The sequence below is a fragment of the Amyelois transitella genome, chromosome 10, assembly GCF_032362555.1.
Source record: "Amyelois transitella isolate CPQ chromosome 10, ilAmyTran1.1, whole genome shotgun sequence".
NCBI classification, from domain to species: Eukaryota; Metazoa; Arthropoda; class Insecta; order Lepidoptera; family Pyralidae; genus Amyelois; species Amyelois transitella.
In genome coordinates, this window is record NC_083513.1 from 7,584,941 (window position 1) to 7,612,713 (window position 27,773).

The 27,773-nt window shown below is 35.4% G+C and overlaps 2 protein-coding genes across 2 annotated transcripts; both read left to right on the plus strand.

Annotated features, from left to right (window-relative positions):
• The first annotated feature begins 130 nt into the window (after positions 1-130).
• LOC106136404 (NADP-dependent malic enzyme) lies at positions 131-18,867 on the plus strand. Its single transcript, XM_013336947.2, has 12 exons — positions 131-408; positions 4,593-4,767; positions 4,965-5,123; positions 7,186-7,367; positions 8,070-8,250; positions 9,163-9,291; positions 9,688-9,870; positions 11,331-11,553; positions 14,451-14,593; positions 15,285-15,455; positions 15,772-15,895; positions 16,827-18,867. The coding sequence occupies exons 1-12, from the start codon at positions 380-382 to the stop codon at positions 16,985-16,987; spliced, it is 1,860 nt and encodes a 619-aa protein (XP_013192401.1). The 5' UTR covers positions 131-379; the 3' UTR covers positions 16,988-18,867.
• Positions 18,868-20,419: 1,552 nt separating this feature from the next.
• On the plus strand, positions 20,420-27,319 carry LOC106136380 (NADP-dependent malic enzyme). The gene is made up of 12 exons (XM_060946263.1): positions 20,420-20,503; positions 20,936-21,094; positions 21,283-21,464; positions 22,727-22,907; positions 23,380-23,508; positions 24,019-24,201; positions 24,543-24,765; positions 25,027-25,169; positions 25,477-25,647; positions 26,437-26,586; positions 26,835-27,061; positions 27,286-27,319. The coding sequence occupies exons 1-12, from the start codon at positions 20,420-20,422 to the stop codon at positions 27,317-27,319; spliced, it is 1,866 nt and encodes a 621-aa protein (XP_060802246.1).
• The last annotated feature ends 454 nt before the right edge of the window (positions 27,320-27,773 follow it).

Here is a 27,773-nt window from a genome sequence, read left to right on the forward strand (position 1 = left end):
AAAAAGATCGCAATAATGCCGCGGCTACACCAACGGGAATAGGTAATGGTAGAGTAGATACGTAATTAACGCGGTATCTATTCACCATAGCTATTTACATTGACGTTTGCTTCAGTAGTTTACTAAGATTAATTAAATAATTTAAATAAGAGTAAATTTTATTCAAATTTATAATTTTATTTCGAGACGATATCGATGACAGCAGATGGAGTTTCCCATTTATATTCAAAGTTTGTTTATGGTCCGGTCAGTCACATCACTGCCACCTGGATGGAGGGCGTTAATATTTTAACAATTTCTAGAAATTAAATTCATAATAAAATACGCGAAAAGAGTGTGAGTTTGGAAGCAGTTTTGTAGATGAAACATAATATTTAAAATGTTTTCCACAGTTCCCAGGTCGCTGTTGTAAGTACCGTTTAATTTATTTTAGGAGTTTACATAACGTGACAGCTGTTTTTTCCCGATCTATACAAATTTTGATCTTATTTACTAATAAAATGAATAAACTGTATGCATTATTTACTTAATCTAAAAATAAATTTTACCAGCAAGCAAGAGTATCATTTATACGCGTTCCATTCATTTGCTTTACTTTGTAAGCTTAAGTAGAAATTGATAATTTTCCGTCCTCCGTTTTCCATGAAAATTCAGGAAAGTGTTCAAATGGTGATCTGGTTCAAGGTCATATACGATCATTGATTAATTTTTTAGGTTGATAGGTAAAATAATGCATGGATAGAAATTATTAGCAAATATTTGTATGATTTTCTAAAGAAAATTTGTTAGGAATACTTATGGTGTAGGTCTTATGAATTAAAAATAAAAAATAGGTCTCATTTGAATAATGTGGAATAAAGCTAACTAAAATTTACTGGCCAGTTAATAAAACTAAGGAAAATGTACATTTCATTTCTTAGCATGACAATCTGTTAATTTTCTGTTAATAATTCCATATTAATTATATTGAAAAGGTAAAGAATATTATGATATATATGACAAAAAGGACACATTAATGACATTCAAAACAATTAATTCATATTTTTCCTCTAGGAAAAATAAGAGTTTAATACATTGCAGGTTCTTGTTGTGGCTTCATATTCTAGTTTAGTACCTTACTTTTTTTTTAAAGTGAAGGCAATGAAACACTTCCGAAAACTCCGGGAGAGAAAAAATAGGAGAGGAAAATTCTGCTGTCCTTAATTATCATTCATGTAAATAAACAATAGTTTTCACATTACCTAGTTTTCACACAACATTCAGCAACAATTATCATGTAATGTTAGGTGTTTATTTATAGTCTGTCTCTGCGTGTTGGCAATGATGCACTGAATGTAGTACAAAATTATTATGTATGTCCTCCAGTATTATGAAATGACACTAAAATAAATACTAGAAATTCTATTTTTTTGTCCTCCATGGGATAATAATGTAATAAAAACTAAATTCAGTGTGTTATGATGTCTGATTTCATATGCTGCATACGAAATCATTTATTGGTTGGTCTAATTATATTGCAAAGATGCCAATGCTACAAAATGGCAATCTGCCCCTGTACATGACACGCGCGATGTCGTTTCAATAGCGCGATAAACTCTCGCTGTTTTGCGAGCTTTTGGGAATCTGGACAGCAATATTTTATCGCGCGCTAAAATTGTCATGCTATATCATGAGACTTATATAGAATTTAATAAGAGTAAAATACTATAAATAATTTTTTTCTCTCTTGATATGAGTAAAATAGTATCTTTTTGCTCAGTAATAAAAGTCAGCCAATTGCAAAACTAGGCCAGCGTCATTAACAGCATAGGGTGGAAAGTACCAATTAAAATAGTGTAACAATGCACCCAGTTTGCAATATGAAACAACTGGTTAGGTAGGTATTATAACAGAAGATGGGGTAGGTACCAATGAAGGTCGCGGTAACATTAAACTTGACGCGACATTCATATCATTGCAAGTATTGATTTCTTTGCCACAATGGATGGGTAGGTTATTAGGACTATAGGATATCTTTTAAAATTGGTTTTATTATGTTGTTACGTTAAATCCATGGCATATAAGTACCTAACTTACCTACTTAAGCGAAATTTCGTGAAGATGTTTAGCATAGATTTTATGGTTTCAATCGTTCCCTAATTTAAGATATTCATTGCCGAATTGTCATCATATAAGTTACACTGCTGCGTAACGATATTTAGTTAAGTTGAAGATTAAAGTATCCTACCTAAAGTAAGTACCTACTTACTTATATAAAGGTCTCGGTCTAGTTATGGCTGTTTGTCTGACGCCAATCCGTCTTGCGGATTATGCATTCGTTGTTTTTGTTATTGTCCTTAGTCCATCTCCTACGACACTCGATCAAACTTTACACCAAACGGTCAATTTGTCAATCGCTTCTCCGTAATCAATTGTTACGGAAAGTTTTCACGAAAGAGCGAAGCTTTTTTTAATGACGCATGCATCAATGGTGATTACGTACTTATATACCTAACAGTTGATTCTTTTAGTAGTACATAGTTAAATAATATCATCTTAACTGTATGAAGTTTCCTTTTATGTAATTCCTGGCTCATTCTGATATAAGCAGCATCCATACAAGTAGTAAATGTGTCAGTGCTAATGACCTAGTTTTACTTTGGGGCATGTCTAAATTCTATTTGGATTGGGGTAAGCGATAAAGTGGATCTTAGATATGTAACAATATTGCTTGGAATTTTTACAATTGTCGTAAGTAGTATCACATTGTTCTCTGATAAGTTTTGTAATATTTCCAGTCCATGTGCAAAAAAGTAAATAATATAGCAAATAAGAGAATAAGATCTTAAATCAATAATATTATCTGTGTCGTCTTGCGGCTCGGGCGCCGCCCCTCGGCGCAAACTCGTGCCTTTGGCCGTGAAACGTGATGTGATGCCAAGAACACACATGACCGAGGAGTTTGTAGAAATTATTAACGGATCTTACGCCTGTTACTACTCACCACGTTTATGTAGGTACCTACCTGGGAAGTTTCATAATAGCTGCTAATTTTGTCAGATATCGACGTCATTAGGTACTTTTAAATGTAATACTTACTTAATATTAGAATCCTTTGCATGTACTTTACAAGACAACCTTTACCAGGCTCTTTGCTAAATCTTTTTTTTTTTTTTTTGCTCAGACTGTAAAATAGTCTGTGCCTGTTTAACAGGTTTGAAATCGAGGCCAAGAATTCAATCCAGAGTTCCTGTGAGGGGAGAGAGATTTTAAGTTAAGAAAATATAGATTTGATCTCTTAGAGTCGGCAGTTGCACTGAAAGGGACCCCGATTTTTGCAGGAAGATAATTCTCATTGTACCTACCTTCGTAGATAGGTAATGCACATACGTTGATCTGAGACTAGGTGATACCTACAACTCACAATACCTAAGTACATTTCTATGTACAAAATTTTGAAGGTGACTAAGCGGGAAAACTTGGGAACTTGCCTTTTGATATGGTACTAAACCTACCAATAATCAACAAACACCTTTGCTGTCGTCAATTCACTATCTATCAAAATATTGTTCATCAAACAATGAGTTGAATGATCACTCCAGTGAGGGTAAATGACTATCTTATAAAATTTTTCGTCATTAAGCTTTGTAAGACATCATCAAATTTTTTGTTCACGGGTTTTAAGATGTTATTCAATAATTCAGCTGACTAAAGTTGCAAAAATTGAATCAAATAATGACAAGCAGATAAACGATGATTGTAAAAAAAAATTGCGTGCCTGATGCACATCAGTTTTTCAGAAAAATGCCGACTTGATGCAAAACATTTTCGAGATGAACCAGAACAAATTTATTTATTTCAACTGCTGACATTTAATGTGGTTACATAAAAATAATCTACTTATGTCTAAACGTAATTATATATTAGTATTGTATGATAGTCTAATCAATACGCTATAATATGATGGAAATAATATAAAAATAATGTGATGATATACTATAGTTGCTAGGGGATTTCGCTCTGTAAACATATGATAAAAATATATTTAATCTTGTCGACCCATGATAATTGAAAATATTTTGAATAAAGTTATGGTTGTACGTGACAATAGTTAGTAGAAACTATTATGATTATGTGGTAGCATTTGAGTATCTATGGTTTGTGCGTGTGCAAATTTAAAAGACAAACTTACGTATCTCAGTAGTTGTCTCAGATAATATAAATCTGTTAAGCAATAAGATGTAACAATTGTTATTTATCACGAGTGGGATACTTGTATGTTATGTAATTTAATAGATAACTAGTTTATCTTTACCTGTATCAAAATGTTCTAACAATTATGTCTAGATAAAGTAAAAGGTCAAGGATGTCCACTTTTGAAACGAGATATACACGGAAAGCTTAGAGCCCATGTAAATTTGGTCTAAAATTAAGTTTAGAAGATATTATTAATAATAGTATATTAAAACTTAGAAAAAAAATTAACGTCACGATCTAAATGTTAACTTATGAATATTAACAACTGCTAAGACTAAAACGCTGAAAATTTTGTATAAATTGCCCAAATTACTAGTAAACATGGTACTGAAGTTATTTCCGATAATTTGTTTCAGATCTTGTACGAACGTTATAGTCCCGAATCGGGCGCTAGCGTTCGTGCTAACAAAATGTCCGGCGCTGGATAACCCCAGTCTGCAATGTCGGGAATACCACGAGGTCACAGGGAACATTATCTGCTCCAACGTCGTCCGAGGGATCGACCATTTAAGAGATCCCCGCCTAAATAAGGTATTGGGACTTTTATCTAAAAATAAACTCCTATTCAAACGTATTTTTTGATTCGTTAATGTACGGTAATCTAGTGTTAATTGTAATGAGACATGAGCAGCACAGGTTTAACAATGTACGTACCGCACCTAATAAATGTACGTCGCTTTGGTTTATATTTGCATGAAACAACTTTATCAATTTCATTATTTTTGTAGGGTCTAGCATTCACCCTTGAGGAACGCCAAGCCCTCGGCATCCATGGTCTTTTGGCGGCCAAGTTCAAAACGCAAGAGGAACAGCTTGATATCTGCAGAATATCTATCGATAGATATGAGGACAATTTGAACAAATACCTCTATCTCGTCGAGTTACAGGTGACTAACCACGATAAAGGTATAGTTGTCTATTAATATGTTTATTGCTAGTTTATGTTTGGTGTGGAATATTTTTCTGTCAACTGGTTTCGTTTATTTATAGATGTTTATGTAGCTGTCGTACAAGGCGATTTAGGAAATAGACTAGGTATTTCAAGTCTTGTAAAACAAGAATCGGACCATCCTAGGTTTCCAACTTGTCTGAAATACACGTAAAGATGGTCCACATTGGTTATTCTTCTGGCTGTTATGGGAAAATATATTATTTGATAGGACAAAGAATAGGGTTTTTTGAAGTAGAGTAAAAATACCTGAAGATGTTCTGAATAGTTATATTGTTTAGAATGTTACTTCCTTAATTTGGACTAGTGTGCTGCCTTCGTGCAAACTCTAAACGCTTTGTCGTATAGAGGTTTGGCAACAGAATTAGTTTGAGCCGGTTTGAAGCAGTATGCAGTATATCTATAGATTTAACTATGAGCACTATGATTCACAGCTAGCTATGAGTCAAAAGTAAAGACTGGCAATTTTATCTATTGAAATTTATATCGTTAAATCTTCTTATATTCTCTGCCTACCTCTCCGGGAAAGAGGCGTGATTTTATGTATGTATGTATGTATTCTCTAACTTAAACAAAAAAAAAAACGAAGTTTTTGAATTTATTCGTTACAAACATAAGTACAAATCTTTTTTCCTAATAATATTAGTTAGGATGAAGTTTAATGAGCGACTGATACCGGTTGGTCACTTGGCCGTGAAGCTGCATAGCAACGTCCAACATTTTCTTTGGTTCAAAATATAGCGTTTAGCGGTAAGTAGCTTCGACCGAAAGCTATTTTTAAAGTCGCGTGTAATATCTAATGTTTGAAATCTTATGAATATAGGTTATCGATTAGATCGGATGTATGTTTTTAGTTGTAAATCGAATATTTAGCAGACATTTTTATATATGACATTGACCTTTCGCTCCAGTTGTAGACCACACATAACATATAAACTGCTATTCTAATGAATCTGTAGAATAATAAAAACAACTTCACCACGTAACTTCTCAGTGAAGAATAAATCTCATATCAGTTAAACCCAAACTATGAATCTGCGTTTTTCACGCATATAAATTCTCTCTTTTGCGCATTCCTTTAGTGGTTAAGGTTTATAGAGATTTGAATCAAGCAGCGAGAATACATTATGACAAAAATAAGCGAGAATACATTATGACAAAAATAGGCTCTGATGTTACAGATGTATATGAATATCTAGTAAAATCTACTTTTGTTAGTTGGTCACAGCTAGTTTCAGGTAATTCGTCCATTAGATGATTAACTGAAATGCAAGGCCGTGTAAGCGGCAGTTGGAAGTAATTTAATTAATAAGACCCGATGAATGCTTTTTGTTGACTGTGAAAAGACCGCTAGAAATTGTCGTTGCGACTAAAATATTAAAGTTAAAATTAAATGATTAAAATTTATTTTAAAATAAAAACATGATCGGTTTGCTAAAACGTATTCTTAATTGAAATTTACAGCCTTTTAAGAGGCCTTTTGATTTAATATTAATGTGTCGCTAAGCCTTCTTCGCTTTTAAAGAGCCTTCTTTCGAGAACAAATTAAATGGTTTCTGTTAGGTATTTATATATTGTTATCTCAGAGTAGCGGATTGTTTTAGAGTGGTGTTCAACCTCCAGCATATGTTTAAAATCAATATAACATATTATATTTGTAGGTGTTTTGTTGTTTTTCCCGCGTTATGAATATTATGCATTATTTATACGTACACATGTGGACCATTTGATATGTAAAGTGATGGAGAGTTAACCTAATTTAAATGACATAGGCGGACATCGTGCTACTTCATAGAGAGGATAAACTGGACGAATTATTTGGAATAAGTAAAGATTATCCATCATTGCTTTATCGGGTTTATTAGCTCAAACAAATTCAAGGTGTCGGTGTTGAGAATGTCGATACTGATTAAAGAGCTCATGTAGACCAGACCAGGGTTTTATTGGTGAATCTAGGATTCCTAGATCTAGGATTGGTGAGTGATATTGAATTATTGCAGGACAGAAATGAGAAGTTGTTCTTCAGGCTGCTGGCTGAGAATATTGAGAAGTACCTGCCAATCGTATACACTCCAACTGTGGGCCTCGCATGCCAGAGGTTCGGGCTCATCTATAGGAGGCCCAGGGGACTCTTCATTACGATCAATGACAAGGGGCACGTGTTCAACATTCTTAAAAACTGGTGAGTGTTTAAAGTATTTGTTAGTCGCATTCATTCGAACTGTAGGCCTCGCGTGCCAGAGGTTCGGTCTCATCTATAGGAGGCCCAGGGGACTGTTCATTACGATCAATGACAAGAGGCACGTGTTCAACATTCTTAAAAACTGGTGAGTGTTTAAAGTATTTGCCAGTCGCATACATTCGAACTGTAGGCCTCGCGTGCCAGAGGTTCGGTCTCATCTATAGGAGGCCCAGGGGACTGTTCATTACGATCAATGACAAGGGGCATGTGTTTAACATTCTTAAAAATTGGTGAGTGTTTGACAAGTATCTGCCAATCGTATACACTTCAACTGTGGGACTCGCGTGCTAGAGGTGCTCATCTATAGAAGGCCGAGGTGTCTGTTCATTACGATCAATGATAAGGGACATGTGTTCAATATTCTGAACATTCAAAAATTATTGTGTGTTACATAATATGTTTGGAGTACGAATCTATTGAAATTAAAAGAAACAGGTGAGAGAAGGGCTGATTGAGTCGCTTTGGAATTGATATTCAAATATTGACGGGTTGCTAGCCCATCGCCTTTCAAGAATAATCCCAAGTTTATTAGCTTATCCCTTATTCGCCCTTAACAACATCCATGGTAAAGACATGGAATGGTCCCATTCTTTAGTGCCACACGGCAAACATTTTATTACATCCAATTTATTCTCTTACCAGGCCAGAACCAGACGTTCGCGCGATAGTATTCACCGATGGCGAGCGAATCCTAGGTCTGGGCGATCTAGGAGCTTACGGGATGGGTATCCCAGTGGGCAAGCTGTCTTTGTACACCGCGCTAGCAGGAATCAAGCCGCATCAATGTCTACCTATCACCTTAGACGTCGGGACTGACAATCAGGTGAATTAGAACTCTATCATCATCCTCCTAGAGTTAATCACGGTTGCAACGAAGGGGGGTAAACCTGTGGCCACAATCCATGTATGAGTGAGCCAGGTTTTTACATGAAGAGACTCTTGTCTGATTTCCGCAACCGAAGGTACAGGGGAACCTAACCCGTGTGAGGTCATGGTTACACACCTGGTTACCATTGGGTAAGACTGACTCATTGCATCAAGACACATTAGAAACCTGTAAAAGACATTTCACTGAAAGGCATCGCATCATAATCACGTTTCGTTAGAAACTATTTTTAGCAATTCCCACGGGAGCGAAACCCCGAACAAAAGCTGGTTCTAAAAAAAACTCGGGCACGACAACGCGGTACGGCCTTGGCCTTGACTCTGAAACAGAAACACGCTTTTCAGTAGTCAAATTAATTTAGTGATGCCAATAAACGAACACTAAATTTAAAAATAGAACAGTAATAAACGGTCCTTGGCAACGTAATTTTTCTTCAAAAACTTACCTTAAAATTATGTCTTTTTTTTGCTATACTTACCTGTCTCTTTCGTAACAATAGTGAAACGTCATTATTACGTAGTGGAATGTTCCTACTGAATGAAAATATTTTATGCAATGTTCTCTTAAGATTCTAAGTTTATTTCGATGCGACTGTATGTAATTAAGGTTTTCAATTACTGAAAAGGTTGATGATGTTCCTGAAGTGTAGCCAAATAAATAAAATGTTGTACATGCACACCTTAACGGTGTCCTTAAACTAAGTTACTCTGTCAATCTAAACTGACTCTTATATCAAATTTTTAACGTTTACTTTCATTGGTACTGTTAGAATATCCTCTATATAGGGTTGATTACTGTATCAATTTAAAAGTGTACCTTATAACTACCAATCAATGTTTACTTTCGCAGGACCTGTTAGAAGATCCACTGTATATTGGACTGCGGCAGCGACGCGTACGCGGGAAAGAGTATGACGAATTCATCGACGAGTTTATGGAAGCTTGCGTACAGAGATATGGGCAGAACACTTTGTTGCAGGTAAGACTAATATAGGGTACGGTGCGGTAACCACTTGGCCATTGTTTTGAGAATTCGGAATAATCTAAATGAAGCATCTTATTGAATGAATAACTGAAAAAAAAAATACTTTGTGATCCGAACGATCGAGGAAAACTCATTAATACACAATATAATGTCATAGTTACGTGTCCTCGTCCGTAACTGTACTTAAGATATGACTCAAATCATTCTGAGATTTCATTTTATCGATACGATAATAAAGACCTATGACGTAAATATGCGTCGCGCGTAAAATACGACCTATATGATTGTTGCAAGTGATTGATTGCAATGATTTTAAACAATAATTCACATTTATATATTTTTTTTTGAATTGTCCCTAATATATTTATTTAATTTTTTTTCTAATTTCAGTTCGAAGATTTCGCTCTCGCGAACGCTGGTCGCCTGCTCAAAAAGTACCGTAACAAATACTGCACTTTCAACGACGACATCCAGGGAACGGCCAGCGTGGCAGTCGCAGGGTTAATGGCCGCCGTCAGAGTCACCAAGAGGAAGCTCAGCGAGAATATATACCTGTTCCTCGGGGCTGGTTCCGTGAGTTGATACTTAGTATAATTTTAATCAATACCTACTCCATATTTTTTCTATACTTCAAACTTATAATGAAAAGAGAGAAGCATGTATTTTTTGTCGCTAAGATATAAACTTATAAACTTCTAAGATAGACTTAACCAATCAACAGTATTTTCCATCATCATTTAATCTTTTGGAAAAAGGATACATTTTTCTTACAGAATAATTAGATGATTCTAGCATTTTATTAAATTTACCTGGAAAATCTGTACTTTACGCTGTTCTTGGATATTTTAAATGAAATCACTGTGTTCCATGTATTGATATGACCTATAATATGTTAAAGCTTAAAATGTAGGGACCAAACGGTAACTGTGCTGTTATACTTAGCATTTTGTTAATAAATTGCAATAGCAAAAATGGCGCAGTCGTTCGGTTAAAAGAATTCAACGAAACGGAACATCCAGTATACAATTTGAATTTGAATAGAAATAGTTCTTTAAATGCTTTTTTGTACGAAACGTGACTTAACAAAACGTGCAATCGTGATAATAACATTGTATTTACACAATATACAGAAGTAAATCTTCCCAAAGTACCTCATTTGCCTGAAGATACAACAATTAGCGCACACTATGTTTTTGTTTCAGAATGGAAATCGTTCGACCAATTGGGTATTTGTAACTATGTATTTTTGTCCTTGTGAATGTCGAAGCTATGTATCGCAAAGACAAACATATTAGTTGCAAATTGTTATCATAATATATATAAAATAGATGTGCATTTAATAATAAAATACCCAATTTATAGAGCTTAGTAGAAAGACAAAATTAACAGTCCTATGTGTTAGGTTATATGTTCAGTAGATATTTATTAGGCTATTGTGTACTAACGGCTTTGCTGAAGGAAAATAAAAAAAGTCACTAATTATGTTCGTGATTGTTTTGGATAAGTTATCGGCATTAGTCTTATCGGTTTAATTGAATCACTTCTTTCTAAAGCAATCAATACATACGAATATACTATGCATTTACAAAATGCATATACCAGTTAAAACATAAATAAATCACTTCATTATTGTAATTTTGATTATCTAATTAATTGAGACGTAGATTCGAATTTATTTGAAAATTTTCAATTTTATGATCAAGTTATAATTTTTTTTCGAACAATGGAAATTTCTTTATAGACTCGACGTAGCCATAATATACAACATTATAACAAATTATATGCCATTTACACATAATTTATTTTATTTCTCAGTATCCTGATTACACTCTCAGTTTCCTGTGGCTAGATTATCTTTAAATTGCCATAAATCAAAAACTATATAATATTTTGACTGTTCCGCTTAGGATTAACTAAAAGACGCTTTACTTTTGCTATTACAGTGGATTCTGCAATCAGAATGTAAAAAAATGTCGGGCCGCAATTCTTCCTTAGTTTGTAGAACTACCCATATAATATACGCTCCCTTACAGGCAGCCAATGGCATCGCGAACCTCACGGTCGCCGCTATGGTGGCGGACGGCCTGTCGGAGCGCCAGGCGCGGGAGCGCGTGTACATGTTCGACGTGGACGGGCTGCTGTCTACCCGGCGGGAGGGCGGGGTGCCCGAACACGCCAAGAACTTCGGCAAGGATGTGGAGCCGGAGAAAGATTTTGAGGCGTGCGTCGCTAAGATCAAGCCGAGCTGTCTTATTGGTACGTTGAATTTATTCACATATATGTATATATATATATCCCCGTGAGAGATAAAAGAAGTCTTTATTCCTCCCGGGGAAGACAGAGCCAATTGTCTTGAGACTTTAACGCCACGTTCAGCTGTTTGACCGTATGATGGAATTGAGGTTTAAAAAGTGACAGTTGGTAGCCAATCGCCTAAAAGAATAATTTTCAAGTTTATTAATTACACATTTAGTTGCCTAAATATACAGGTTTCCTCGATGTTTTTTTTATACTGTAACACCATTGTTTGGCAACAATATAACTCTGAAAAAGAGGCGTCGGTGTTCGAATCGGTAAGGTGGCGAAAAAATGCGTGTAAATTGAATACTAACCCGATGCTCCTACGTTGAGGGAAAATATCGCGTGGAAGCCTGCGCATTCAGGCAAATTGTAATTATGATCGATCCAATATTATCGTTAGGTTCCTCTGCAAAGGGTGCGGTGGTTAGATGGGAGTCGCTTTGTGTAAAAGCCTGGCTCAACTAATACAGGGTCCATGGTTAAAGGCATACCCCGGGCTCCTCTCCACATTGGTGAGGATACAACCGGGACTATAGCCAGGAGGTAGAAGCAACTCTGACATAGAGTCATAGCATTAGAGCTATTCGAACCCAGTAACTGCTTTTCTACATAGTCGTTTTAACAACTCTGCCGCTTTCGATCGATGTTGTCATTGTGCCGGTGTTTTCCATCACACAAGTGTATACACTTTTATTATCTATATCTTATCAATACTTGTCAACAGCACTTATGTAAATATTACCTATTCGGTATTACGTGTGCATTATAGCAATATACACCACGCGGTCGTTATGATATGATAATGTTCCAATGAAATTGAGGAAATGTTTTTATTTTTTTTAAGAATCACAGGCAAGCCGCGTGGGTAATTGAGATTAGATTAAATAAATCCGATTAATTTATCATAATTTGTATGTTCACGATATGTGATAAATTTATCCTGGTTCTTTAAAGATCTAACGTCATAGATATTGTACGTAATATTCAAGCGAGTACTTTTTGTACACGTTCTATGAAATCTTACTATATTCCATACATACATACATACAAACATATAATCACGTCTATATCCCTTGCGTGGTAGACAGAGCCAACAGTCTTGAAAAGACTGATAGGCCACGTTCAGTTGTTAGGCTTTAACCGATTCATTGCGGATGGCACGCCTGCCGTGCCATTACTTTCTTTTACGTGTGGCGTAGGGCGCGGGAGCCGTGTCATTTTTAAATCGATGATAACTCCTTCAAATTAGGTTTTAGGGAGATCTACCCAGAACAAAATTGTCGCTATTTTTCATCTAAATCAAGGTCGTAGCCTTCGTTTCTGGTAATTGTATGATTTTATTAAAAGCAGGTGTAACCAACCTTTTCAGATGCTTTTTGAAGGCACCCGTCTATTTACTCTTTTTCTTAAAATGTAAAAATCTTATTCCATAGTGCCCTAGTAAACGACTCATAGTATTTTTGGTACTTACATATAAGTTTGATAATTTTTCCTTTGGTAAATTCAGAGAAAAATTGATTACCGCCGAAAGTGGCCACTTTTGGCGGTAATCAATTTCCCTCGGCGGTTTTGAAAGGAAAAAATATGAAACTGCGAAAAATACTATGTGTTATTTACTATGACACTATGGGATTAGATTTTTAAAATATGATACGGAATTTATAGACGAGTGGCGCTAGTTTCGCTGCACTAGTCGTCTTAATGACTTAATGTATCATATGACAACCATACTAGTAGTATTATAAATGCGGAAGTTATCATGCTTGTAATTTTGTGAATTTGGATGTTTGTTCTCAATCACGCTGAAACGGCTGAACTGATTTGGATGAAATTCTGAACGGGAATAGTACAATCAACTTAAGCTTAGACAATGTATAAATTTGAACGCGGGCGAATTGCGGGAAAAAAGCTAGTATTTTTAATAAATATATACCTATTAAGTACTAAATCAAACTTGACAGTTTATCATTACGTAGTGTAAATAAGTTGAAATTTCTTGTGAGCAAAACCAAAACAATAATTACAGAACTAACTTAAAACCTCATTTAGTCAAGCCCACATTCCTATAAAACTATTCAAACCATTAGGACTTAAAAATAAGTTCAAAAGGTTTTGCACACCTTCATTAGAAATGTCACTTACCTTCCATTTTCAAAAATACACTTGTTATGCCACTTATAATCACTTGAAACAACGTTTCTGTATGTTCGCGTTAGATTTCGAATGTCAACTAAAAGTATGTAAGCCTAAAACATGTAAAAACTGGTTGAAATACTGTATTCTTTTCCACATGGCTGAAGACACAGGAGGCGTGTCATGTAATCGTATGGCGCTTGACCCGGCAGCCGTGTCACATAGTTTTTGTTGAACGCCATTAGTAAAAGTTTGCAAAATTAGGCATCGCAATGAATCGGTTAAGATGGAATTGAGATTCAAATAGTGACAGGTTGCTAGCCCATCGCCTAAAAGAAGAATCCCAAGTTTATAAACCTACCCCTTAGTCGCCTTTTACGACATCCATGGGAGAGAGATGGAGTGGTCCTATTCTTTTTTCTATTGGTGCCGGGAACCACACGGCAATGCCGGGAACCACACGGCAATGCCGGGAACCACACTACATTCCATTTATATAATATTTCATATTATTGTGGCGTTGATTGATGTCGCCGCTGTCAAAAAGGCGCTTGTTTAAAATGCGACTACATAACATACATACAATCGTCTGTATTACCAGACTGAATGCAACTATAATTCTCTTAATTCACTTACATTTTAATTTATTCACTTAATTCTCTTAATACAATAACAATTTTTTTAACTCAATCAAGTATAAATAAATGCTTTGTTTCCAGGATGCTCGACCGTGGGAGGTGCTTTCACGCCTGTAGTCCTGCAACAGATGGCAAAGAATACCGAGAGACCAGTGATCTTTGCACTGTCGAACCCAACCAGCAAAGCTGAATGTACCGCGGAAGACGCGTACAACTATACTGAGGTGAGTTGCATTGTTATCGTATATACTTAAATGCCTATACAAGAAAATCGAAGGCAACCATTTGATTCGTTCATTTCTCCGAGTTCGTTAAAAGGTGGTGGAAAGGTGCCCTTTGTGATGTAGTCAGACTCTTAATTATATTAACGTGATGTTTAAAAAAGATCAGTTTAGTGGATAACTTCGTGAAGAATTTAATAAACTCACTCGCGTTTATAAGTTGGGATATGATCTATGAACCGTCACAAGGGCAAACAATTTTTTACGAACACAATTGCTGGCCGTTTGCTGCCTTACCTGTGATGTAATACTATCTCTCATCATTCTTTTAGCGTAAGTCCTGATTGCGTCTTCTCGTGAAGAACCCGGGGTCCGCCTGTAACTAGTTCACAACATACATACATACATATGTTCACGTCTATATCCCTTGCGGGGTAGACAGAGCCAACAGTCTTGAAAGGACTGAATGGCCACGTTCAGCTATTTGGCTTAATGATGGAATTGAGATTCAAATAGTGACAGGTTGCTAGCCCATCGCCTAAAAAAGAATCCCAAGTTTGTAAGCCTATCCCTTAGTCGCCTTTTACGACATCCATGGGAAAGAGATGGAGTGGTCCTATTCTTTTTTGTATTGGTGCCGGGAACCGCACGGCACAAAGTTCACACTAACTAACAAAAATATCCATAATTCCAGGGCCGCTGCGTGTTCGCGTCGGGCTCCCCGTTCCCGCCGGTGGTGTACAACGGCAAGGAGTACCGGACCGGCCAGGGGAACAACTCCTACATCTTCCCAGGCGTCGCCCTCGGCGTTATCGCCACGGCCACACATCATATTCCGGAGACCATGTTCCTGACAGCTGCTAGAGTGAGTATTTTCTTTTTTATGTATTTATTAAGTTATTTACCAATTTATGTACACGGAAAATATACATATGTAGGAATGATAAACATAAGAAAATAGGTTTTTTTTTGCATTGGAAAAATATTTAAAATCTGTCAAACAACTATGCATGAACATGTTTAACAGCCAAGGTGAAGCAACACATTCGTGTTTTACACCTTTTCGTGCTCGTATTGAGGCATTTCTAACTCTATACATATCTAGTGTGAAAATTATGTATTTCACTCTACTCTGTCATAGGTCTCTTACATTATATTAATTTTTAACATAATATTTGCAGACCCTCGCAAACTACGTGAGCGAAGCCGACCTGTCCATCGGTCGCATTTACCCATCCCTGGCGGAACTGAAAGAAGTTTCCGTCGCTATTGCCATCGAGGTTGCTAAGATGGCTTACGATGAAGGTGAGATCAATAAAAATTATATTTACAGGTTCATAAGAGTGAAATCCTAGTGCGAAAGTCAACTTTCCTTTTAGTGGGAAAGTCAAGACCTTAATCCAAGTGGCAAAGTCCGTCCTGATACATACACATAAAATCACGCCTTTTCCCGGAGGAGCAGGCAGTCCAAAATTCCACTTGCCACGATCCCTGCATATTTCTTTCTTGTTTGTTCTGCTCTTCTGATATCTAAGTTAGAATATAGATAAGAGCGGGAAGCATTTTCTAAATAAAAGGTAGTAGTTTCAATGATAACTTTTTCCAACAGGCATTGAAGCTATGTATAGATTACCCTGTCCTTTTGACATTTCGTCTGAAAACGAGCCGGATAAAGACGTAACTAAAAACAAGAGGAATGCCTCAATGTTAGCCTGTAATGCTGATCTTTTACTCTCTTTTATCATAGATACATCCATCTTAATTTATATGCTAAGTCATTAAGATGTAAAGAGTAATTTTTGTAGTTTTTGATGTAATACATATATTCGCTGTAAAAATATCTTGATGAAATTATTAGTATTAGTTATGATCGAATAAGAAATTATTAATCGTAATTTTAATAATAGCATTACCAAAGTGAAGATTTTTATCGATAATTTTTCGACTTTGCCATCTATATAATAGTAGTCAAGTAATTTGTAGTTTTTCTATAACGTTTTAGTACTTTTGTGAAGGCGTATAGATGTCGACCTCAATATTTTTAACTTCATCATTGTTAGTCCCGGTTTTGTCTTCCCTAACATCCTCCCATTTACAACCACGATCTTGAAAGGGGTAAGTCAGGTTTTTACAAAAAGTTAAATCTTGTCAAACTTGAAATTGCCACGACTCAGTATGACATTTCATTAATAAATAAGTGGTTACATTAATCAACATAAACAAACTATACTTCCAGGTCTGGCGTCAGTTTATCCAGAGCCGAAAGACATAGCAAAGCACATCGAGAACCAGATGTACAGCTTCCATTACGAGAGCGCCATGCCCGTGGTGTGGGATTGGAAACCGGAGGAGAAATTCAACGTACGACCCATACAACCCGTACCCAAGAATATCTAAACAGTATTATTATTTATACTTATTTTTTTTTAATTTGAATGACACTGTCTCAACTATGTTCTGTTCATATTGGATTGAGAAAATTTGTCAACATTTTTTTTTATTGTGTGCCAGTGCTTTGCTTTATCTCTGTTTAAAATGTTTTGAAGTTTAAAAACTATGTTCGCTTATTTTTTTAATGCTTGGTTTGTTGACAAATATTTACTGACCAATTTGGCTCAAACAATACATTGAATAAGTTTTGGCCTTTATAACAATGGAGTGTTCAATAATCATGTATTTATTTTACAATAGTATTAGAAAAAGTATTTGAAAAACTTTGTGTTATTATATCATCGATGTTTATTTATTTAATTTCTCATTGTTTTGAGAGGTACAACAATTTTTCGAGGTGAAAATTAAGATCTTTACTAATTAACCGACTTACTATGTAGTTTCGCTGTCATTATAATATATGTTGGTGTGCAAGGTAGTGAGTAGTATAATTGAAGCTTGATATAGTAAATTAATAAATATATACGGGACAAATTACACAGATAGTGTTCAAAGATTGTCTTTTATGTAAATTTGGTGGCCTTTGAATGTGTTTTTTGAATGTCCACTAAATGTCAAGCACACTATGAGAATATTCGGTACAATATTGGTGTGATATTACGTAGAAGTTTAATATTTTTGCCAACCAATGGTTGATTATTTAATATTACGTATTTTTGTTTTAACATTTCGTAACGCAGCTAACATTAAAATAACAGTTTTAAGTTCGCTTCATCATCTCATTTTTTAGTTAGACTAAATGACTTATTATTAATTTTAATTTAATTTGTAAGATAAATGGATTCGTTGAGAACGAACGGTACCTATAAATGTTGTGAGTATTATTTTTAATAATTTACAGTGTGATTTACATGTTTAAGTAACAACTTATGTAAAAATAACTCTAGTCACCACAGCATTATATAAAATAAAATACAATGCAGGTTATATATTTATGCATTTTACATTAATGTTAAGGAAAAAAACACAATAACTCAAAAATAAACATGTTTAGTAATAAATTAGCATGACTAGAAATTAAATCAAATACGGAAAGTTAGTGTCACCATAATATACCTAGATTTTTCTGACATGTTTTGAAGGCATTAAAATTAATACTTAAATGTTATACTGCCGTATATAACTCGACATTACAATAAATCATTTCGTAAATACATATAATTACATTTTGTAAAATCCCTTTACGTACAATACAAATTCATAGCAAAGTGTAAACTTCAGTATTTAGCACCATAGAAGATAATGTTGATAATAAAAAGTGATTCATTTAGGGCAGATTGCCTCAAATGTTACGATTAACTTTTAACTTATTCATATTTATGTCTTAAATATAAGTATAAAAAACTTAAAAATGTTGAAGACAACCTAAATTATTCTGGATTCGAAAATCAGAATTAGATGTTAAAGTTTGAATATGTTAGCAGGTCGTGATTCTGAAAGGATTTTTGCTGAGCGAAAAACTTTTAATACGTTTGTTCATTTATGAGGCAGTAAGTACGTAGTTTACATACAATGAATAAAACCTTATATCATTTTAGTAAGGTTTAAAATTCAACATAATGTGTTACCACGATCAAAGTGTTAGGTTTCCCTGTCAACAGGGTCATGGAAGTCAGACAGGAGTCTGAGCCAAGCTCTATTATAAAAGCCATGATATTGCGTACTAATACTGCTGTATGAAGTTAATGTTTCTCAGTTTTATTTATTTTAATTAACGAAGTATCTCGTATTGATACGAAGTGATTTGTGTTGCTGTGACAATGTGTATTTTAATTATGGGTTACTATAACCAAATTGTAAAAATGAAGTATGCGTTCTCCTCATACCTGTTTTTTTCATAATTATTTGGCTGGCGCTCCTTACATCAAAGTAAAGAATGAGTATTTTTAAGCTTACACTTTTAATTTAGACATGACATTGTTGATATTACATTTTAATGGAATGTTTATTCGATAAATTATAAAATATGAGTAAAATTTTGCATGCGATCTATACATGTCGTACAAAAATACTTGTACTTTAAGCGCCAGATTTGTTGTCAATTATCATGCAATATGTTTCTGATGTTTTGACATAAAATGGTGTTATTTATTTTAACAGTTAAGTTAATTGGTTCCCCTACAACTGCAAATCTGCTTCTAGGTGTAAAGAAGTTGTATGTTTAGTTAGATGAATTGTTACATGAATTATAGATGTTACTAATTAAACATGTTCCAAACATGATTGTGGTTTTATTTATACAATCTTATTCATCATTGGTCTCCACTAGCACTACATAGTATAAAGCAAAGTCGCTTCCCGTGTCTGTCCTTGTATGTATGTATGCTTAGATCTTTCAAACTACGCAACGGATTTTGATGCAGTTTTTTTGAAATGTATACCTCGTAGTAACATTATAAATCTTCCTCTTATATCATAGAGCAATTAAATTAAATATCGAACGAAGTGGCAGAAGAAGATATGGTTTTCGAGTGTATCTACTAGTTGTTGCTCGCGATTTCTTTCGCCATAAAAACTCACAATCACGAGACATAAAAGCTGACCCCCGGTGTGGGGGCGGGTAGATTTTTCGTATACCTGTTTTTAAGTTTAATCAAGTCACATTTGAGTTATGAAAACCGTTATAAAATCAACAATAGTTTTCGCGTGTGATGCGAACGCAAACGTACAGACAGAAATTATATAAATCACATTATTGGCTTCTATTGGACTTATAAATAATCCTATATCGATTTTATGCTTATATCTTTCAAGTAAATTAATATATATTTATATTTGGGTTAGTTGGGTTCGCCTCGAAGTAAGTTCGTGACTTGTGGTACGAGATACTATATACCTACTTAATGTATTTTGAAATAAATTCTCTTTTGTATGCATGATGTTGACATCTGTCGTATGTTATCACTAATAATTTTGTATTGCAATGTTAATTTTACTAAATTGATACTTTTGCACATGTTTTAGAAGATGTTTTCTGTATTTAGTAAAACTATTTTGTAAGTACCTAATTATGTTTACCACTTAAGCATAACTTGGGGTTTATAATAAAGGTCTTTCCCATGGAATCATGGTTATCGTCAACTAATAAGTCCACATCAGATAACCCTCCCGAAGTTTTTCTCCTTGATCAATTGTAATTCCCTGCAACCAAAGGTCATGATGAAGTTATTCCCGTCGCATTTTCAGAGCTGCACGTCTGTGCGATACGAGACATTAATTCACGACAGGCAGGCAGTTTTAGGCCTTTAATTTCTATGGAATACTTCGTTTAGAAGTATTACTAATTCGATTTTTTTTTGTAGACATTCACGTAAAGCATGTCACAGAAAAGTTCCTCTCGGTATAACTGCAATTTGGGAATTGAGCAAGGCCTTAGAAATGCATGACGCACCAAAAAGCGGCAATTTGATTGCAAACCTGATAAGAGGTTTGGATCACATTAGGGATCCACAATTGAACAAGGTATATTTTATCTGATGTTTCTTATATTATCTTTGCTTTTTGTTACGGAAAAATTTCATTCAATTTAATTACACATACTTATTTGAGGAGGATTAAGATAAATTTTCTGTTTAGAAGGTAAGAGATACCTACATATATGATAGACTAAATTTGTGCGCGGTGCTTCGCCCTCGTGAGATTTTCCAGAGAGTGGCTAATTCCTGTCCTCCAAATTTCATAACAATCTGCTGTCCAGAAGTTTTTGTAATTTTTTCATTGCAAAAAATAATAGATACAAAAATCGTCATTTTTATAATATTAGGTAGTACGAATATGCGCGGGATGATGAAGGACCTAAAGATTTTGAAATGCCTCCGAATTTCAACACACATAGGTGTACATATTTATGGAATGTTGCAACTTAGATATGCTTAAATTTTATTTTATTCCTAGGGCCTCGCGTTCACCTTACACGAGCGTCAAGCCTTAGGCCTGCAAGGTCTGTTAGCGGCTAAAGTTACTACTTTGGAGCAGCAAGTATCCATTATGACAATTTCCTTAGACAGATATTTGGATGACTTGAACAAATATATGTTCTTGGTTGAGTTAAGGGTGAGATACTTATATGTAAACTAGATAAAACACTTCATTGCACCATAAGAGTAAAACATACAATATAAATATAAAGAAAATTAAACATTTTTGTATCCATGGCTTTTGTACCTATGTGCGATATTTTTTTATTCTTGATATTTTATACAATTTATTACATAACAAATCAAATGAAATGCTTGTTTTAGGATACCAATGAGAAGCTATACTTTAATCTTTTAGCAAGTGACATTGAGAAGTATCTTCCAATAGTTTACACGCCTACAGTGGGTTTGGCCTGTCAGAAATTTGGTATAACGTATAAAAGACCTCGAGGATTGTTTATAACAATACATGATAGGGGACATGTCTATAATATTATGAAGAATTGGTTAGTTAATCATTTATTAATTCCCAGTCTATGTTCATATATGTTGCACATAATCTGTGCTGGTTGACCACGGTTTGTTGAGTGCATGTGTCCTTGGTAGATTGGCACATGTGTGCATAAGTTCTTGGAGCTTAGCATTATAACGGTGGGACGAGTCGTTGCTTTGCATTTTAGCTTATGTTGGAGAAACTACGTCAAAACTGGTAACTCGGTCGTTGTTATTACTTGGCAGGTGATCGATCATTAGAGTTTGTTAAAGCCGCATGGCTTAATCAGTAGAATACTACAAAGATAGTATGCCAAAATGATTCGTGTCGGACAATTTATAAATTTTAAATTTGTTTTTTTGATAACTTGTGGGTATCTTGTTAATTCATTTTAAATCAATACATACATACATACATACATAAAATCACGCCTCTTTCCCGGAGGGGTAGGCAGAGACTACCTCTTTCCACTTGCCACGATCTCTGCATACTTCTTTCGCTTCGTCCACATTCATAACTCTCTTCATACAAGCTCGGCGGTTTCGGGTACTTTTGACCTGACCCTTTACCAGGACGTCCTTAATTTGATCAAGATACGTTCGTCTAGGTCTTCCCACTCCGACCTTTCCCTCCACACTCTCCTTGTATATCTGCTTAGTCAACCTGCTTTCATTCATCCTCTCCACATGACCGAACCATCTTAACATACCCTTTTCTATTCCTGTAACTACATCTTCTTTCACATCACAACATTCCCTTATCACGCTGTTCCTTATCCTGTCACTCAATTTCACACCCATCATACTCCTTAACGCTCTCATTTCCACTGCATTTATTCTGCTTTCATGCTTCTTTTGCCATACCCAACTTTCACTCCCATACATTAATGTCGGGACCAACACGCCCCTGTGCACAGCCAGTCGAGCCTTTTTGGATAGTTTCTGACTGCTCATAAAGGCATGCAAAGCTCCATTCACCATGTTCCCCGCGTTCACTCTCCTTTCAATATCACTATCATACTTGCCATCTGATGTAAACTTTGATCCTAGATATACAAACTCTTTCACTTGCTCCACTTTTTCTCCTCCAATCAAAATATTACATGCTGTCATTTCTTTCTCCATTTCAAAAACCAGTGTTTTAGTTTTACTTACGTTCACTTTCATTCCTTTCTCTTTTAAAGCTTCATGCATACAGTTTACCATCTCCTGTAACTCCTCCGCTGATGATATAAATGATGAATAAAGGTAATGATATTAATTTTTAATTTAATAGGCCTGAAAATGACGTGCGAGCGATAGTATTCACGGACGGGGAACGTATCCTAGGTCTAGGCGATCTCGGAGCTTATGGCATGGGAATTTCTGTGGGCAAGTTGGCGTTGTACACAGCACTGGCGGGAATTCCCCCGCATCAGTGCTTACCTATCATGCTTGACGTGGGAACTAATAATAAGGTGCGTAAGAGTTTGCGTGTAGGTACTTAGTCGCCTGCAGATTAATCTCTTTTAGGCTTGTGTATATAAATGATAATATAGGCTATAAGCCAAATGTTGAGGAAAAAATAATACTTACAATGGCAGTCTTACGAAGAATTCGTGGTAATCGTTTTGTTTGGTATTTTACTTGGTTTTTCCTGGAAATAAGATATATTGAGAATATATATGTCGCTCTCTAGTTGTTAACTTACCTTTATAAAAAAAATAACACATTAATCACACATAAATTAAAATGTTACATTTAAAATATTAGATAGAATCTAGATAGTATAGATATAAAAGTCAGAAAGAAGCACCCCAACCACAAAGCTTCCGGGTGCAATTAGGAACACATGAAGATGAGAGACTAAAAGATAGGACGAGAGATAGTAGAGACAACTACGTTTTTTTTTATATTCATTTAAACATGACCAAGCCTTTTGATTTCTAGAGTCTCCTCGAAGACCCACTTTACATTGGTTTGAGGCAAAACCGAGTTAGAGGTGAAGAATACGCTGAACTACTTGACGAGTTTATGAATGCATGTGTCATGAGGTACGGGCGTAACACGCTTTTGCAAGTGAGTATTACAGGGTTGCCTCGGTAGCATGACAGGCGGGATGACGTTTTTATCGCGCGAAAAACGATCGCTGTTTCGCTTTTTATTATGACATGAAACGGGAAAGCGATAGTTGATCGGGCGATAAAAACGTCGCCGCGCATGGCATGCTACGGGGACTGTTTCCACTCCTTATAAGTAGATATTTAAAAGTACTTATATCTAGTGATTTTTCAAGACAACATGCCAATAATGTTTTGGTTTTCGAGTAAAATGCTATAATAGGATGATTAGATAAGGATTTGCAAGTCATTTTTAGAAGAATTTATTTTTTCAATTGCAATTTTACTTCAATGTTTGAATGCAAAATTTGTTTGTTTCCTGATTTTATTGAAATGTCTTTTGTAAACCAATTTAAACATAAAAAATAATCACTGTAAAAATACTTTTCCCGTGGAATAAACGTCTATATGACCGATATAATTCTAGCAAATTTATCTTCCTCATATTAAGAGAGAAATATTTTTTCAGTTCGAAGATTTCGCCCTGGAAAATGCCGGTCCACTACTTGAAAGGTACAAGAATAAATACTGCACTTTCAACGACGATATTCAAGGAACAGCCAGCGTAGTGGTGTCGGGTTTGCTGGCAGCACGAAGAATCACGAAGAAAAAAATGAGCGAAAACATCACCATTTTTCTTGGAGCCGGCTCGGTGAATATAATCAACATTATAATATTTGCGTGTTTACATTGTTAAGATCTATACAATATAGTAAAATTATAACTGACCGATGTCTATACTTAATATTTAATTTCTTGGAAAAAATCTTTATATGACTGACAAAAATTTGACTTTAAGAATTTTAATTCCTTTGTATGTTTGAACTCGCATCACGGCAATACTATTGCTCCCAATTTGAATGCTGTCATCTCAGATGTGTTCCGCTTGTTCCAACTTCGATTTCGTTTTACGACGTACGAAGTCGTGGGCAGCAGGTAATTAATGGATCAAGTACTTTTTATTGTTAACAATAATATTGATTCGTTTCGTAGGCAGCTACTGGCATAGCACACTTAATGGTAGCTGCTATGGTAGACGAGGGTGTGTCGGAAAAAGAGGCTCAAGGGAAAATCTTCATGCATGATGTTGAAGGATTACTTACCTCAAAGCGGCCAGGGGGCGTGCCAGCGCACGCAACCGCTTTCGGTAAAGATTTGGAGCCCGAAAAGAGTTTTGAAGCAGTGGTGACCAAACTGAAGGCTACATGTATTATTGGTAAGTTTTTTTTTGTTTTCGGCCAGTCATGCTTGATTTTGAATAAAGAAACTTCTTTTCTACTATTTGCCACGCTCAAGAAATTTCCGTGAGAAAAGAACTTAACCTATGTTAGTTCTGAAGGTTTTTACTATCTGTGTATCGAATATTATAAATTTAGTTACAAAACAAACTACAAATATTCTATATCTCTTCATAATGTGAGTATGGGTGTAAAGTTTGGAAAAACAAAATTGACATGTAACAAAAATTATGATTTAGGATGCTCGACTGTTGGAGGGTTGTTTACGCCGGCCATATTGAAACAAATGGCGAAAAATGCTGAAAGACCTATAGTCTTCGCTCTTTCGAATCCGACGAGCAAAGCCGAGTGCACAGCACAAGCCGCATATGATAATACTGAGGTAAGTCAAATTATTACACATATAATTTTATAGAACTCAGTACTTTAACTCAGGAATAACGCAAATTCACCTTTTAGTTAATTTCGCTAGGAAATGCCGAATTTTATTTTGGTTTTTTAAATCAGTACTTTTGACTATGATTTTGTCAAAAAAAAGGTAGACACTCAGTCTGATGCTATTGTAATGGTAAACAAAACTGTATTTAAATTAGTGATCAACAATTTCTATGATAACCAGCGCCATATAACATAAAACCGGTACAAACCCCTAAATGGGGGGTTAAAATAACTTGATATTTTTCACTCAGGGTCGATGTATATTCGCGTCTGGATCTCCTTTCCCTCCAGTGCAGTATGGTGGCAAGGAATACAAGACAGGCCAGGGGAACAACTCCTACATCTTCCCTGGGGTAGCCCTGGGCGTGATCGCCTGCTGTTGTCATACCGTCACCGATTCTATGTTTTTGGTTGCTGCCAGGGTAAGTTATGTACATAGAAAATTAACCTTTTTTGCAAGTTGAAAAATCACAATGGATAATTTGTTTTTTTCATAAAAATTACTTAAATAATATCTAATCATGAAATTGCGAAAATATTAACGTTTACAATGTGTCATTTGTAGGTAAATGATTCTCAGAAATTTACACGGGAACGTAATTAGTGGTTTATTTCGTTTCACGCGGATTGAACCTAGGGCGTAGGTACGCTAGTTGATTGAGTTGATTGATGATACAATTTATACTTAGGTAACGGGCGTGGACAATAAAAGAGAAGCTTGTTGCTTTTCATCAAACGTATGAAGTTTTCGCTTACATATGATACCTACCTTTTTTTGTTATCGAAGGGAAAATCTTGTTGACGGACGACCCCCCGAGTCTTCACCTGGGAGAGTGTGGGACTCCTGGCATCTAGTTAACAGCCTAGACGCTGAAATCCCTCTGTGCGCCCTTCTAGTTATAGTTTTTTTTTTTATATGCAAATGTGTTTTGTTGGCAAAAGACATAGATATGATAAGTCTATTTCAGCGTCTAGGCTGTTAACTAGATAGTTAACAGCCTAGACGCTGAAATCCCTCTGTGCGCCCTTCTAGTTATAGTTTTTTTTTTATATGCAAATGTGTTTTGTTGGCAAAAGACATAGATATGATAAGTCTTCTAAATTTAATTGTCGGAAGATAAGCGGTGATGGGTATCTAGTTATAGTTAACCTAACCAACTTCTAGCTATAATTAACCTGACCATGTTTATAATTAATTATATTGAATTTAGACCCTGGCTGAACTGGTTAAAGAGCAGGACCTGGAGATCGGTCGTATTTATCCGCCTTTGAAGGAAGTCAAAGATGTGTCGTTGGACATAGCTGTTGAAGTGGCAGAGCACGCCTTCTCAAAAGTTAAGCGGTGTTTTCTGGTTTTGCTTGTAGATAATTTTTCTGCTTTCTTTCAACCTTTTGCTTTTATGTGTCACCACTTATGTACAATCCATCGGTAGGTCTTGTTAGGCCAAACCACTGAAAATTGAATAGAAGGTATTACTAAGTGACTTCAACACAACTTATGATTAAGTCTACTACCGCTACGAAAGCGCAATTGAGAAGAATGAACTGTTTATTTAAAAAATATTGATGATCTTTTAAATCAACGTTAAAAGAACATTTACGGTATCAGATATTCAAATTATTCTCAGAAGATAGGGTAGCTAGGAATTTATTAAGTAATTTTTCCACCACAGATCTAGCCACAGTCCATCCTAAGCCTCCAGATTTGAAGTCCTTTATACAGAAACATATTTATTCTTTAAAGTATGAAAGTATATTGCCGAAATTCTTCGACTATCCGGAGATAGAACCGCCGTTGCCCGTAAAGTCTTACGATGAAATTGCTAAGGGATTTGTGTAAGTATACAAAGTTCTCAAAGTCTATTGACGCGGTACGACTTAATGCGATGGGAACAAACGTATGAAATTGTATGAAGCAGTCCACATCCACACAACACAACGTATACGCGCAACTTTGCGATAAATTTGCATCGCGTTATGTCCCACGTGCCTTTAGATTATAAAGAGTACTTATTGTACGTAAAAGAATTACTAATGTCAAAATTTTTCTTTGATTACAGGGCCAAACCCAAGGCGAAAGTACCAAAATCGTAGAGACTTACTATTGCTTAAAGCATTTTATTTTTTAAGATTTAAACGATTAGTAATAACATCAATATTTACATCACTCGTAAGTATCGTAGCCTTTTTTTGTTAGGTATCTAAATGTGCCGTGGTAAGTCTAAGCGAGGGTCAACAAAAAAAAATGCTTAAACTTAGTACCTAGTGAGATGAAAAATTGCATTGGCTGTTCGTTCGATTTTAGCCTGGTATTTCCCTGTTTATATCATAAGAGACGACTAAGGAAATGAAGTTTTCGTCTAGTCCAAAAATAATGATCCAAGCTGGTTTAAGTTGTTAAAAGATCAGACTAGTACCGATCGTGTAATTATCTGAATTACTTATCCTAGATCTTGGTCAATGATGGACCCTTGTCTCCTAAAGATGTTCCTAGTGGTGACGCAACTGGTTCAAACGCCAGGAGGTTGTTGCAGATTGAGATATTCGA

What these genes read in the sequence shown, in the direction of transcription:
- LOC106136404 (XM_013336947.2), top strand. Translation starts at nt 380, where the DNA reads ATGTTTTCCACAGTTCCCAGGTCGCTGTT. An exon ending in GAGATCCCCGCCTAAATAAG is followed by an intron (nt 4,768 to 4,964) that starts GTATTGGGACTT and finishes TTATTTTTGTAG; the next exon opens with GGTCTAGCATTCACCCTTGA. An exon ending in TAAGATGGCTTACGATGAAG is followed by an intron (nt 15,896 to 16,826) that starts GTGAGATCAATA and finishes CTATACTTCCAG; the next exon opens with GTCTGGCGTCAGTTTATCCA.
- LOC106136380 (XM_060946263.1), top strand. Translation starts at nt 20,420, where the DNA reads ATGCATGACGCACCAAAAAGCGGCAATTTGATTGCAAACCTGATAAGA. An exon ending in GGGATCCACAATTGAACAAG is followed by an intron (nt 20,504 to 20,935) that starts GTATATTTTATC and finishes TTTTATTCCTAG; the next exon opens with GGCCTCGCGTTCACCTTACA. An exon ending in GGCGTAACACGCTTTTGCAA is followed by an intron (nt 23,509 to 24,018) that starts GTGAGTATTACA and finishes ATATTTTTTCAG; the next exon opens with TTCGAAGATTTCGCCCTGGA.